Source organism: Lepidothrix coronata, unplaced genomic scaffold, assembly GCF_001604755.1.
Source record: "Lepidothrix coronata isolate B3197 unplaced genomic scaffold, Lepidothrix_coronata-1.0 Scaffold116, whole genome shotgun sequence".
Taxonomy (NCBI): Eukaryota; Metazoa; Chordata; class Aves; order Passeriformes; family Pipridae; genus Lepidothrix; species Lepidothrix coronata.
This window is the reverse complement of record NW_016690296.1, coordinates 1983263-1998848: the sequence shown is the minus strand read 5'-3', so window position 1 is coordinate 1998848 and position 15586 is coordinate 1983263. Positions and strand designations below refer to the sequence as shown.

At 40.0% G+C, this 15586-nt stretch overlaps 1 protein-coding gene and 1 long non-coding RNA gene across 11 annotated transcripts in view; one reads left to right on the top strand and one right to left on the bottom strand.

Moving 5' to 3' along the window:
• The window catches only part of LOC108502295, a 122971-nt gene that overhangs the window by 84466 nt on the left and 22919 nt on the right, over window positions 1-15586 (bottom strand). The window lies entirely within an intron of this gene.
• PDE5A (phosphodiesterase 5A) overlaps window positions 1-15586 on the top strand; it is a 50253-nt gene that overhangs the window by 21015 nt on the left and 13652 nt on the right. For 4 of the 5 annotated variants that reach the window (XM_017825090.1, XM_017825093.1, XM_017825094.1 and 1 more), the window contains exons 6-13: window positions 50-187; window positions 668-735; window positions 2750-2858; window positions 5155-5239; window positions 7842-8017; window positions 9396-9455; window positions 13141-13287; window positions 15182-15307. In XM_017825090.1, coding sequence (XP_017680579.1) covers window positions 50-187; window positions 668-735; window positions 2750-2858; window positions 5155-5239; window positions 7842-8017; window positions 9396-9455; window positions 13141-13287; window positions 15182-15307 — 909 coding nt within the window. The remainder of the gene's footprint in view (window positions 1-49; window positions 188-667; window positions 736-2749; window positions 2859-5154; window positions 5240-7841; window positions 8018-9395; window positions 9456-13140; window positions 13288-15181; window positions 15308-15586) is intronic. The other variant, XM_017825091.1, reaches the window with a different exon arrangement.

Below are 15586 nucleotides of genomic sequence, written 5' to 3'. Positions count from 1 at the left end.
TTGCATAAATCACAACTAGTCAAAATTTCACAAAAGGCCTTTTCCCCAGGTGCTTCTTGACCTTGCCAGCCTGATCTTTGAGGAGCAGCAGTCTTTGGAAGTAATCCTGAAGAAGATAGCTGCCACTATAATATCCTTCATGCAAGTGCAGAGGTGTACCATCTTCATAGTGGATGAAGACTGTCCCGTGAGTGTGGCTTTTTGGCTAAAGGCAGAAGAGCTTATTCCCTGGGAGTGGTTTGGGCTTCCCTCCACCCTGACTCTGTAGGATTTCTGACCCATAGTATGTTCTGTCATCTTTTCATGCTCAGTCTTTAATTTTATGGCATCTGCTCAGGCTGGGTGTTGACTCGGGAGGTTTTGGTCTTTGTGTAGTCAAAGAATTTCTGTGCTGACAGATAAATTTGGCATGGCTTGTAAATGCTGGCATTTCTTCTCAGAGTCATCAGTAGAGACTCAAGACACTTCAACGATACCTGAAGTTGTACCAAAAGATGTCTTTGTGGCAGGATCCTGTATAGATGTGAAATGAAGGGAAAGAATTTTACACTTGTGTTTATTACAGAATAGATCTTGGTAACTGCAACAGGGTTTTCACGGATCATACTATTCTAATTTATGTCAGCCTTATAGACCTGTGTATTGAAATATCCTCTCGGTATTCCAGGATACATTTTCCAGTGTGTTTCACATGGAATCTGAGGAATTAGAAGATTCTGCTGAAAATCTGAAGAGGTAAACCAGTGAATTCAGACCTTTGTTCATCCCAGGAGAATCCTGAAGAAACTATGCTATTAATATTCTTTTCATAATAACAGGCCTTATTTCTACTGGGTCCTAGGTATAACTGCTATTTTTAGAGAGCAGGTTTTGCCCTGAAGTGTGCCCAGACAAACTCTCTTGCCTTGAAAAGGCCCCACTGAGCAGAACAGGAGAGTAGGCCCCGATCTCTTCACTTTGCCAGGTCCAAGTACACATTGGTATCACAAGGCTAAGCTATGGACATGTACAAAAAATGGGAGAAGTAAAATTCTAACTTGGTGAGCAGCTCTAAAACTGATCTGTAAGATCTATGGTGTAGAGTAGAAGATAATAATCCTATTAATGTTTTTAATCAGTTATTTTAATCATCACCCTTATCTCATAGATAAGGAAGCTGTCTTAAAGAACAAGTCTGACTAAATCAAGACTGAAGTCCTAAAGTTCTAACTTTCAGTCATCTTTGAGAAACCAACTGGGAGGAAGGGAGAGGTAGAAATAGCTGAATTAAAATACCCAGATTAAATAGTTTCCAAATTTAGCCTGAACCTCCGTATTGAAGTCAGTCTCCATTACTTTTCTCTGCCACCAAAGACAGCTGTTTCAAATAATGTCAAAAAGAGACACAGTTGTATATAAAATGTTCACTGTGGATATTGTGTGCAGAGAGAAAACGGAGATTTCCATACCCCTTTGATGCTTTTTTTGCAGTAAACATTTATTATATTAAAATTAATTCCATATATTAGAAAATCATGTCCAAAGTGTGTGGGTTAAGCAACCAAAAACTGTTGAGCTGTATTACAGTTCTAGACACTGTACAACCAGAATGTAGAGAGGTACAACAGTCTGATAAGATCATAAGGTGAAAAAGAAAGTTCCTCTTTACTTGCTCTTCCACACTATGAGAACGGACCCTTCCACTTCATTATCCCTTTTATGGTTACTATTTAATGGACTCAAAATGTGATTTACTGCTTGCATGGGCCATCAGTAAATTATTTCTCATAACTGATAGGGGAGGAATTTTGGAGGCTGAATTTCCTATCAGAATTTTGTTCATGAGACAGCACAACTACGTGCTGAGGACTGTACTGTGAGTCAGCCACTGGAGTCAGAACTTCTGCTCTGCTTGAAAGGCGTGATTTTTGGGCAATAGCAGAAATAATGACATGGATTAGATAGGAATTATTACTTTACATAATAAAATTCAGGCTTGTTACGTAATCAAGGACCCCTCCAGCCCTGTGAACATCCTTACAGCAGGAGGATAACTGAAGTCAAGTCAAATGTCAGAGGGAAACTCCGGGAGCTTGATGGCAATAGGTTTATTTTGAGGGCGTACGTCCTCGAAGGCAGGAGGGTCTGAGGGTGTAAGAGAATTAAAATACCTTAATTAAATAAGCTGTGACTAAAAGAGTGGAGATGACTGATTCTGTAAATGTCCTTTGTGTCCCAATTTGGAATAAACAGTTCTATTTCAGTAACAGAATCTCCATATGACTGATTGGGCCTTTAGTTTTAGAACAAATTTGAAATGAACTTAGAAGCAGAAAATTCCCAAGTGATACCTGCTGCTGTCTCTTTAACTAATATGGGAATTTCATCTAGTATTGGCTCTTTAAGTGTGTCAGATTTGTGAATGGAGTTGGTTTTCACAAGGTTCTGTTTATTTCTATATAAACGCAGCTGTTCATTCTCTGTCCTTCATCTGTGTAAACCTTAGGGATTTGTTTATTTTTTCAGCTTGGTGTTCAGTGTTAATGTTGAATAAGAAATGGTGGAATGCACACGTCAGTCCACTCTGCAGTTTTGTGATGACAGCTGGATTGGGATCCAGGGTTTGAACTCAACCCCATTATATATCTATTAGTTGTATCTATAGGTCCTTTTCTCATACAGGAAAGATTTTACTCCTACCTGCTGGGCATAAATGCAATGCCTCATTTTCATGCCACGCACATAACAATGGTGTTGTTGTGTCCTTCAGGGACTACGACACAAACCAAATCAATTACATGTATGCTCAGTACGTCAAGAACACCATGGAGCCACTCAACATCCCAGATGTCTGCAAAGACAGAAGATTTCCCTGGACGGTAAGGAAAATAAGCTTAGATTTGAAAATCAGAAACAGAAAATGTTTCTCTGTTTACCTTTCAAGGCTTTTTTTGTTTTCCCCTTATTGTTTCTGTCAGTGTAATGGCCCCGGTTAGAATAATGAAAGCACAAAGGAGGGTACCCAGAGAGCGTTGGGAGGCTCCCAGTTCCCTTTTATCCTTTCCTTTCCCTTCTTGTTCTGGCAAAGATTAATGTTATAGATGCAGGTTCTTTGCTGGTTTGGAGATGGAACAAATTCACTTTTGTTTGGGAGCTTTTGCTTCACAAGTGTGATCTCATGGTATGGTGTACTACTGAGCACATGGATACTGGAGAGTGAGGAGGGAAGGTCACCTGGCAGGACTCAGATTCCAGTCAGGTTGCCCGCAGAGTTGTCATTAACAAAAAGCAAACTTGTAATTCTGTATTTTCCTGTCCTTGTAGAAATTAGAAAGACGTCTGCTCTTCTTACTATATTTAAGCCTGTTTCCCAGAGGGGCTCAGGGAGAGGGTAATGAGAGGGACATGAGTTGCTATGGTCAGCAGATGGCTTTTTAACAAAATTTGTTCTGAGACACACAACAAAGAGGTCAGAAAATATAGTGTTCAGTGTGATTGTTCCAGTAAGTGGAAAGAAGGGGCAGGCTTGTGGTGGGGAGCTCTGTTGCTTCCCTTTTTTTTTTCTGTGCAAGGTTTCATGAATGTTCTGGAGTGGATTTCTAGAAGTGCTCAGCACTTTGCAGTACAGGGCCCAAAGCTCTTAACTGCAGGACTGAAAGTACAGGCAGAATCCAGTGGATATACTGTATAGATCAATAAAGAAAGAGGTAATTATTTGGAAGACATTTAAAAATAAAATTAATACCTTGAGAGTCATCCAAACAACTGTTTGTCTGAAACAGGCTGTTCAGTAGAGTTATTTTGCATTTTTGCCTGGAATACACCTTATGGAAGGAAGTCATAAAAAGAAAATAACAGTGCTGTTAGAAAGAATTCTGGATAATGTTATTCGGCACACAGTGACTGCATCTGCACCGCTGCTTAGGAGCAGTCCCAAGGCAGGGCTGGAGGCTAAATGTTTTGAAAGCTGATGAACCCTGACGTGAGGGAAATCCCAGGTGTTCCCAGTGCCCTAGAAACCCTGGCTTGCCTCTTTCTTTGGAGGACATTCAACAGCATCTGTAGTCACCTCGTGAAAATACCTTTGCGCTTTGGTGGCCTGAACTGCCTAGGAAACGGCACGAGGCAGAAGAGCAGCTTGGGTTTATTTGTGCTGTGATGTTGAGCTGTGAAGTTGCCTCAGGTTCAGGCCATTTCCAAGGATAGCACAGAAGCCAAATGCTAAGCTTCAGCTGTCAGGTGTCCGTGTTCTTCCCTGAACCAACAAAGTCAGTGCAGTGGAGACGAAGTTCAAATATCTACAACGCTCCTTAAAGGCATTTAAGCCTGGTTTTGGCTTACTCTCCTTCCTTTTCACGAATACTGCGTCAGGCACTTTTATTTAGCACCGTGAACTGTGGTTTCATCTCCAGTCCTCTCCTGTTTGACTTTTAGGTAGAGATGCTGATTCTTATCTCCTTTTTTTACAGCTGATTGCACAGGTATTGCAGCTGAGAAAACAATCCTGCTCCTGAGTTATTCCGTATAACCCTCTTGATAATGGGCTACTATTAAGTAGTAGTACTTAAGTGGCTGGAGTTGTGTAAAGTATGTGGCATGATGTAATCCTTTAATGAGTTCTTTAAAGAATCACATCTATTGCCACTTGTAAGCATTACAGTGTTTGTGCACTCGCCTGCCAAGATCCTATCTACAGTCTTTGCACAGCACCAGAGAGCAGAGCAACAATAGTTAAAAAAAACACACCAAGATAACCTTTTGATTGGAAATATTAATGTGTGCCCATTTTTTGTGTCACATACAATTAGAGATTGGACCAAATGTACTTCTCAGCAGCTGCCACATTATTCCAGGAGCAGTCAGAGTAGAATTACATCCTTTTCTCACCAGGTATTTGAAAAAGAGGCATTGTCTTCTTGATCCAACCTTCCACTCCCCAAATAAATTGATTCTCCTTCTACTGGAGCACGAGACACGATGGAAAATCTTTGGAAGGATGTAGAATGTTGCCCTAGCTGGTAGTAGTTTTCCTACTTGTTGTTTGTGTGCAAACTCTTTGACGATGTGGTTCCTTTTGAAGGAGTATGTAAGCAAAGAATAGTTGCAGACCCACCTTCAGCCACCTGAACACTCGTCTCTAAAATTGTAACTGTATTTTTTTTGTTTGTCTAACAGAATGACAATGCAGAAAATGTAAGCCAACACATAAAGAGTTTGCTGTGTACACCAATAAAAAATGGGAAAAAGAATAAAGTGATAGGTAGGTATCTCTACAAAAATGTCGTTATACATTTCACAGAAATATTTATGTGCTCCACAGTAAAATCCAAGCAACGTGGAATCTCAAGCCAGGAGAAAAGATCCTTAATTGTCATGTTTTCAATTAATAAGTCCTCTGAGACCACCCTGAGTATAAATTGCTTACCTAATAAGTTACCAAAGAGCAGAATGAGTATCAGCCTGAGTTCCTGGCATCAGTAAGTTCCACAAGCAAACAAAAAATAAAACATACTGATCCCTAGACAGTAGCATGAATCCAACTTACTCAGCTTTACAAAATTTGGCCAGTAAATATTAAGAGTTCCGAGAATGCATTTTTAATGGTCTTCAAATAATTTTCTTTGGGAATTACGGCAAAACTGCAGAGCCCAATTTTTATAGTAAATATGAGGTCCTTTTTTTGTGAAGACAGATTATTTTTTTTTTAACCTTTGAAGCAGGAAGAGAAGCATCCTCTTCACCTAATGGAGTTTTGGTATTAGCTTCTTTCCTGAGTTCTTTTATTACTTTATTTAAATATTCTGGCAAACCCTAGTAGACCAAGGTGAAGACTGAACTGTTGAGCTTTAATTAGAGATATTTCACTATGCTGTGAGCTACTGATCTCATGGATTTTTTTTTCTATTGGGATTTTCTATGGAAGTGCAAGAATTTCAGTCAGGCCACCCATTTAGGTGGGTTTTTCAAATCTGAGTAATTCTCATTGGGAAATGTTCTTTGAAGTCTCTTCTGGTTTCACATCTGCCTAATGTTCAGATATTTAATAGGGCAAGGTCAAGAAGCTGTCTTTGGGACAATATCCAGAAGCTCCTTTGCCACACTATACAGCATCCATGATTATTATTATAAGTCTGGTTTCTTTTTAAAATTATTTTAAGAGTGGTATAGCCAAAACCAGAATTTGGGAAGTGGGATTGAGGTGGGAAAAACTGTCCGCAGCAAAACCAAGCAGATCTTACTGGCAAGAAAGATGAAAAGAACTTTTTTATTCTCCTGACTTGTGCATTTCTCAGGTATGTGGTGAAAGCTTTACAGAATTTTGCTGTGGTTTGGTAACTATGTCCCAGTAAAAGACTTTGGAGTTCCTTTATTTGTAATATATGGGAATCTCAGTGCTGTGGGGAAGTATTTGAAAGGGATTTAAAGAGTCTTAAGTACTACATAGTACTACATACTACACTGCAGTTCTCTATTTTTTTTAAGAGACATCTTTGTGCATCCAAATGCTGTATCTTTTAGGAATTCATTTACTTTTGTGGCATACTCACTGTTGGGTCTTAATCTTGTGTTCGTGACATCACAGTTGCTATGGGAATAATTATAATGTCATAAACCATGCTAAACAGAGATCTGAAAGTGAGTTTCATGGGATTTTCCTACAGAGTTTTATAAATCAGCTTCTTTTTTTCCCAGGGAAAGTTAATCTTTTTCCTTATTTGAATCCTTATTTGCTGGGATTATGTTTTTTTACTGTGATTCTGTGATCTAGTCTCCTCATCCCATTAAGGTTCAGAATCTTGTTTGCAATATTCAGATAACACAATCCCTGAGATATATTTGCAGTTGGCCGGGAAAATGCTGGCCTTTATGCTCCAAACTGTTAGTACTCACACTCATGGGAGGGAGAAAACATTTGCACTCACTTAAGACAATAATCACCCCCAAAGCAGTTTTGGCCAAAGACAACATGTTCTTATAACGCAGCTGCTTTCATTAATATTCTGCTTTTTAGCAGAAATTACCATCTGCTGGGCAAAACTAAAGGGAGGTGTATGTCTGAATGTACCTCTGCTTCAAATGGTGTCAGGGACTTAAGCTGCAGCAAGGTGTGGTAGAAGTTACCTGTCAGACTTTTCAGTGGCCTGTGCGTGGAAAAGTCCAGAAATTCTTAAGAGAAAAATAAACAGATGCAGCTATCAACAGGTTTGAGCCTAACAAGCTGAATTCAGTAAGATGCTTTTCAAGGAGTTCAGCAGTGTTTAGAGCAGGCTGGAATCAATCACATCCTCATGGAATTGGCGACTCTACTTAAGCTTGGAACCTCAACTTGGGTATTCTCTGTTTAGTTCATTTACTTAAAAAAAAATCCAGTACTGACTCAAATAAGGAAGCAAAAACTCTGTGTACCACTGTTCTGACTTTCATAAATGTTCTTTTGGCATGGTTGCAAAAATTTAATTAGCCTCCAAAGGACAAATTGTCTTTAGGGATTAAATCAATCTAGAATACTATTAATAATAAAAGTTAGGATGAAAACGACCCTAGAATTTCACAGGATAATCAAGTCTCTAAAGCCCTACATTTTTGGTTTACAAATCCCAATAAATACTTTTGAATCTGCCTTGTAAAATATAATTGTTTCTTATATGTTTTAGCATTCATTCTATAATACATTGAAATTACTCTTAAAAAAAAAAAACAGGGGAAAATCCTACAGCACTCCTGTGTGTCCCTTTTATGTCTATTGATGGTTCATAGTGCAGGCTAAACTCTCCCAGACTTAATTCTTGCTGTTCCTTACAACAGGTAATATGGTGGCAGTTCTCTGTATTACTTCTTTTCCTTTCTGTACCCTGCCATAGGTGTTTGCCAGCTGGTGAACAAGATGGAAGAAAACTCAGGAAAGATCAAGGCTTTCAACAGAAATGACGAGCAGTTCCTGGAAGCATTCGTCATCTTCTGTGGCCTGGGGATCCAGAACACACAGATGTACGAGGCTGTAGAGCGAGCCATGGCCAAACAGATGGTGACATTAGAGGTGAGCTCCACAACTAGGTGGTCCTTAATTAGCCCCAAAGTGATTTTCTCCAGACCCTGTCTGCTCTACACATCAGGACAGAAACAGTGCTCCCCCAGGGGAATTTGGCCTGCGGAGTTGCTCGGGAATTTTCCCGCTTGTTTCTGGATGTGCCGGCAGACTGTTCCATTTGGCGTTGTGTTTTAACCTCGCTCATGACATTTGGTGGTGAGCTGGGCCCATCTTTTGCTCTCCCTGAGGCTGCCCACGGGCAGCTCAGCGGGTGCGTTCTGCCGCGTAGGAACAGGAAACGCTTGGGTGGATTAGGGGCTTCCTTTTCTTGTCTGAGGTTTTCTGTGATGATTTTGGCTCAGCCCTTTGGACACACAGAGTAACAGCAGCGTTATTGTAGGCTCGCAGCAATTTCCTCAGACTCCAGCAAACCACGTCAGGATGAACATCATCTGGTCTCAGCCTTTGAGCTGGTTCCTGTTCAGTTTAACAGCTGAAGAGGGCTTTAGTCTGAGAAGCTGAATTACTCAGAGGCGATAACTTGAAGCTGAAAGTGAAAACTTTATAGACTTTGGATCTCCTGACATTCATTATGTAAACAGAGTATTCGCAGAATTCCTAAAATGGGGATTATGTACCCCATAGCCTCTAAAAGAAACATTACAACTCTCAAATAAACCCGTATTAAGTCATGTTAAATAAAAAGGGGGTAAAATTATTGTCAGAATGATTGGTTTATATTGCAAATTAGAAATTCTCTCTCCTACTGTAACACTTTATGGGCAATACAGGAGGTCCAGACAGATTATATGTTAACACATAGGATGGGTTCTTTAAAAAAGAATCAGTCTCTAGTTGCCTAAAATAATCCATAACATTTTCATGACCCTTGTTCTCAAGAGCTAAAAAATATGAGCTTATTTAGTTAATTTAAAACAAACATATTGTCTTTCAGACTTTGGTGCCAAGTTTCAGTTAGGGCAAAACTTTCTTCTCTGTCTGAATAAACTCCTGAAAGAATTCCTATGGCAACAATGTCAGGCTCATAATTATAGCTGTTTCGTGTATTATTTGTCTTTGAAAGTGGGGCATGAAATCTTTCCAAAGAGAAAATCAGAGTTCTTTGCTCTTTTATAGAAACTATTTACGTTTTCCTGGCCTACTTATCTCCAGAAGGTTCTGTGCTGTGGGAGATTTGTGCAAGTTGCAGATATCTCCCCATATGCACTCAGAGAGCTCCCTTAAAACCCTTGTGGGCCCTGCATGGACAATAGATTGTCCATGTCAGCAAACACAGTGCAGTGCTGAAAAATCTGCTTTAGGAAAAGTACCCTTTTACCACTCTGCTCTTTTGTTTGTACTAAGGGCTGCTTCTTTCTCTCTGTAGGTTCTCTCATACCATGCTTCTGCTGCTGAGGAGGAAACGAGGGAGCTGCAGGTAACAGTGGTAATTGAATTTTTTACTATTACTACAGAAATGTTCCATTAATAGAACAAGGAGCAGTCCTTCACACAGACGTGATCCCGAAACACACAGAAGCACATCTTCCTGAAGTAAAACTGACAGTGAGGGTTATACTGATTAGTTCCTGAGTTGAATCAGTAGATCATATGAAAAGGAAACATTACAATGCCTCAATCAGAAGAAATACAGGCTGGCCAGAGCACTGCAAGAACCAGAAAAAATGCTGAGAACTCTTCATTTTGCAGCTAAGTCTGAATGTTGCATGTCTCACAGCTTTGGTCCCTTTCAAGCATCCCAAGGATGGGTGCAGCTTTATGGCCTTGGTAGAAGTTCTGTATTTAATTTTTAATGCAGTGATTTTTTTATTTTTATTATTTTTATGGCTGCTTTTCTGTGCAGTGTCCTGCTCTGCTCATGTTTAATTCTGTGTGTAGAAAGCACTGCCTGAGGAATAACTACAGCTGTGATTTCAAGCGCAGTTCAAAGCACAGCAGGGGCTTAGTTTCTCCAGGTCTCTGCTGGAGGAGGTGTTCCAGGGAAAAAGCATCACCCCTGCTGCACAAAAACAAATGGGAGGGATGGAGAGGAAGGCAGACACGGGCGGCAACAGGCTGGGTATTATGGGATTGGTCTGGACAAGCAAGGTGCCATGGAACAAGGTGTCAGACTACGAGTGTTTCTAGAATAGTAAGTGTCGCGCGGCTTTTGAACCTCAGTCCTACCAGGCTGCTGCCCAGCCATAAAGAGCCGTGGACAAGAGCAGAATGCAGCACATCTCCTGGGGTTTCTCTGCAGGGCTTGGCTTGTAATCTCTGTGGTCACATCTTGACTGCTAAATAAAACAGAACCACAGCAAACCTAGAACTGGGCCAGTGTCCACCTCCACCTACCTGTCCATGTGCTTCCTAGCACAGTCCTGGCCCGTGTCAGCCACGGGCTCTCAGGACATACCAGGCAACACAGGACTAGAGCACAAGCACAGGCCTTTTTTTTCTGCTCTCATCTAATTTTTATTTGTTTCATTTTGCATTCATATCATTGTATCAAGCCAGACAAAATAGATTAAAGTGATGTTTCTGGATATACCTTTCTGTGATTTGCTCTGTTTTGCTTCTAAATAACCTGACAGCACAGAAAGCAGATGCTTCATCAGGCAGTGGGGCTAGAAAATCATTGTAGTTCCCTTCCAAGTGAAACTGTCCTATTCTGTTTCATTATCTGCATTGTGGAATAGGCTGTAGTAAAATTTCTCACTTTCCTCATACTACAGAATGTCCTGTTGCATCAGTCACCTCCTTTGAGCCTGGATACAACCCGTGTTTTACCATGCAATGCAAAGGAAACAAAGCAAAACTGTTCCTAGTTGCCACTCAGTTACCACAGTGCTCCCATGTTTTCCACAGCCGCCTTTTTGCTGCCAGAAATTTTTGTTGCCCTTTGCATCCCTCACTAGTTCCGACTCAAGCTGAGCTTTGGTTTTCCCATCTCCAGCCCTGCACACTTTGGTGATGTCTCTATGTTCTTGCTGGGTAGCCCATCCCCACTTCCTCCTTCTCTGTACTTCAGTTTTCCATTTGAGCTCCATCAGGAATTCCCTGTGCATCCCTGCTGGCCTTTTACCAGGCTCACTTCAGTACACTCCAGAATGGGCTATTCTTGTGTTTGAGGGATCCTTGAAGGGAGTGCCTCGGTGTATTACACGAAGTTGTAAGCTTGATCTGTGTGTTTGTCACTCACAATAGAACACAAGTTTTAAAAATTACTTTCTACACTTAACCAGGCAATGAAATGCAGTCACTAATTATTCACTACTAATTACCATTAATATGATGCTTCTAGTAAGCAATAGGAATTGAAAAGTCACAGTTATGCAAAGAGGGGAATTTTGGCACATTTTCTTCTTTTCTTGACTATTTCATGCTCTTTGTAATATTCCCAAGGTGGAGAAATTGGGCAAGAGGCTGCAGTTTGTTTGGTCAGTGCTCACAGAAGCTGACCATAGCTCAATAACTGGAAATTAAAATGCTATAAAATGGGGGGCTGAAAGCTCTTCTGGCTTCAGTAAAGGAAAGAGGAAATCTCTAATCTGGTTAAATACCACTTGAATAGCTACAGAGTGCGGGGGTTTTTATGTCTCAGGTGAAGTGAAACTTACTGTTGTGGAGTCAAAGGCAGGAGATCAAGGAAGGGAAAGATAAATTATGAATGAAGTAAGAAGACAGGCATGAGGTGCCCTGTTCAGCTCCGAGTGTGTCCTTCCAGCCCCTTTCCCTGTGAAATTCCAGCCTGCAGCTGCAGATTTTCAAAATCATGTCAGGAGAGTTCCTGAACAGGTGCATTATTTGCCACTGAACATACAGCTCTTTCACATGCTCACAGGTGAGATACCACATGAATGCAGGCTGAGGGACACAAAATTACTGGTACAAGAATTTTTTTTCCCCTGTGTAAATACTGGTTTTCATAATCTTTCATGACTTTCCAACTCTGACACACAAGAAAGGCAACAGCAAACTTCTATGGAACAGGGACTGCTGGACATAGTTATGGGGATTTACATGCTACATGTAAGAATACTGTAGATTATGACACATGCTTCCTTTTCAGTGCCTCAGGCTCCCGGGACACAGTTCCCCATGCTGGAACATTTCCAGGAGAAATGTTTTCCCCTAGAATTACGAAGAGGAAGATAAACACAGATGTTTATTTCCTCCACCATTTCAGATTTACCTGATTTGTTTTGATCCACACTCAAGTTGAGGTGAAGCAGCTGTGAAGAACTGAGAACTCCTTTACAGAAAAATAATGATACTGAATTTTTTTCTGTAGACTAAGACATTGATTTTTGTATATTATTATATTGTAGAGATTTATTTTGTGAGGATAAGACTTAGCATAACCTTAACACCTGTATTTTGCGGGGCAACCAAGACCTATACTCTGCATTTTATCACCAGGAAAATTAGAGTTGTAATACATAGAGTGGTAATACATGTAATACACGGAGATATTACTGACAATTAAAAATACAGATTAAAAAAAGTAGAGTTGGGGTTTTTTTGTGTACTTTGTAATTTCAAATTTCACAGTGAAAGTTTATGATTATACTCAAATTGCACCAAGAACATTGTCCATAGGTTTTCAAGATTAGTGATCACAGGTGACCCCTGATTTTTCAGGTTTCCAGCCCTGAGAAAGCTCTGCCTGTGAATATGTTCTGTCTACAATTGTTCTGAATGGGGATCCTGTTAGGAAATCTGTTTTACTGACATCTCTTTCCTTGTCATTTTTAGCAAAATGGCAACAGTTACAGATTTTGATGTCTGCACATTCATAAAAACAAACACACAACTCCACTGCCTTATTTTCTCATTCTCCCAATTGCACACATACTCTTGGTTGCAATTTGCCTCAGGTGACTTAGATAACAGACTGACCAGGTAAATCTTCCTTTATCCTCTTGATCTATGGAAAAGTATGTGTTAAATCTAAGGTAATAATATTAAACATGGAAGGCTAAGGGAAGTAAATGAGAAGTAATCATCACTTTTGAGCATCATGTGAAGGTAAAATTTAGTGTCTCACCCCTTCTCGTTTTACAAAACAGGTATTTCTGTTATCCTTTCTCTTCCCTAGTGCTAAGCTGTGTCCTCTCCTTCTTCTCCAGGCTGCTGTGGTGCCATCTGCACAATGCCTCAACCTGACCGACTTCTACTTCAGTGATTTTGAGCTGTCAGACTTTGAAACAACGCTGTGCACAATCCGCATGTTCACAGACCTCAACCTGGTGCAGAATTTCCAAATGAAGCACGAGGTACGAACGCTGCCAAACACTGCTTCACACACAGAGACCGGGAATCCTTAGAAATTCGGGACAATGGTGAAATGACCCCAGTAAAGAGAATTGGGAATCTGTATTACAGAGCAGTTAGCAAACTAGGAAGGTATATAAAGTATTGGGGCCTGTCCTCAGTTTTCTGCTGAATGATGAATAATTTTACAGTCTATGATTAATGGACTGGAAAACAGAACACTGAGGAGGGAGATGCAACTTCTCAGTAAGGGAAAGGCTGTTATAAAGAGGACATTGTTCACTTTGTCCATATAAGGTAGGAACTATCTTAGTCTTTCCCTACATAAGATTAGATTAGATTCTGGAGGGAAATTCATAGTTGTGGAGATAACAGAGACTGAAACGGATTCCTTATGTGGGCTGTGGAAATGTCCCTGCAGGTTTTAACCAACAGATCTAGTTGTAGATGTGCACCTGTCAGAGGTGATTGAGACAGGTATTCTTACTTTGCTTATAGCCCTGAGGTAAAATAGATAATCTCTTCAGCCTCTTCAGTCAATGCACACAATATCTATTTGTAAAAACCTTCATTTTTATACTTTATTTTTGCTTTATACCTTTTCCAAAAAAACTTTCAAAGTTCACTATCCAAATGCAAAATTAATTTGGAGGGATTCATAGGCAAACAAATCAGTTAAATAGAACATGTATTTATTTTCTATATCAGTGGTTTATAGACCAATTTAGATTAGTAGTGTTCAAGGACCAAAAGGATCACTGTATTACCTAGTCTGACCTCTGGAATATCCCAGTACTTAGTTTACCTTTGTAGTAAGGTCAAATACTTGTACTTCCTTAAGGAATATGTCCCAACAGAAGAGAGGGAGTCAGGGAGGCCAAAAATGGGAGGGCTTCAAGTTCCTAGTGGAGCAATTGCAATGGATTAGCAAAACCAAAAGAACACTGTGGGAATAGACAGGCAAGTCCACGTGTCAGTGGAAGCAGGAGAACACTGACAGCTTTGAAGGTACCATTTAAACTTCCCACACTAGAGCTAAAGAAAACTGGCAGTAGCCTTACTCCTTTTTAACAGTGGAAAGGCAGAGAAATCTGCTGCCTTTGTCTGAGTGAAGTCCTTTTTGTGGGTGAATGACATTGGATTTTCTGTCAGCACAACATCTTTCACTAGGAACACTCAAAATTTTGAGCAAACCAGGGCCTGGATTCTCAGCCAGCATTTAACATGGAGCAATATGCTGTATCCAGTATCCTGGCTTTAAACCAAGGACCCTGTTCTAGTGAACATTATCTGACCTACTTACCTGTCACTGTCTTTCAAGTAAAGTACAACCCACAACATCTGATAACTGTTGAGTAAAACACCCAGGACATGCTTTCTTCCAGCATAAAAGAGAAACTACCCAGCAATATAGTAATCTTTCTCTCATAGTTATGTGCTTTCCAAAGTCCACTTCTGCTTGTTTTTTGGCAAGCTGATAGGAGGCAAAAGCCACATGTTCATTTTCAGAATAGCTCTTGAGAGGACTCTATAACTAAATAATATATCTTCTCTATCAAACATGTCACTGTAAAGAAGGATTTTTTTTCTCTCCCAGTTAGAGCTCAGCACACCTCAGTTTCTGAATTAGCAGCAGTGCTTCTGACACTAGCATTTAGCCATCAGTAACAAAAAACTAAAACCACAAGTATCACAAACTCACTGAGAGGCTGCACTAGTGGTTGTAAGCGTGTTCTTATCTATGTTCACAGTTAAAAGTAGGTTGAATTTGAAGTTTTAATTGAGTTTAAAACATTTTTTTTTTTCTGTAAGAGAGTTTCCAAGTGGGATTAGAGAAAGATTGGTTTTCATAAAGATTTGTAATACATTTAAACTATCTGATGCTGTTTCTTAAAGGTTCTCTGCAGATGGATTTTAAGCGTAAAGAAAAATTATCGGAAGAACGTTGCCTACCACAATTGGAGACATGCCTTTAATACTGCCCAGTGCATGTTTGCTGCTCTGAAATCTGGTAAAATTCAGGTACATTTTCTGCATTAAGAATCTTTTGGCTAAACAAATTATATAATGATGCATAGTTCTGATTGTCACATCAGTAAGATGTTCATCATTCCACCGTACTGCCAGAAATCAAAATATTTCTGCTGAAGACTTCTGGCTTTAAGGGCTTAGTTTGTGAAACTGTTGACATGTTGTTTTGTACCCAGTTTCAGTGAATTCTCTGGAAATGGTCAGCTGGATGTTCCCAATGGGAATATCCCAAATAAGGCACATATATGGTTATGTCCTTTAAAGTTAACA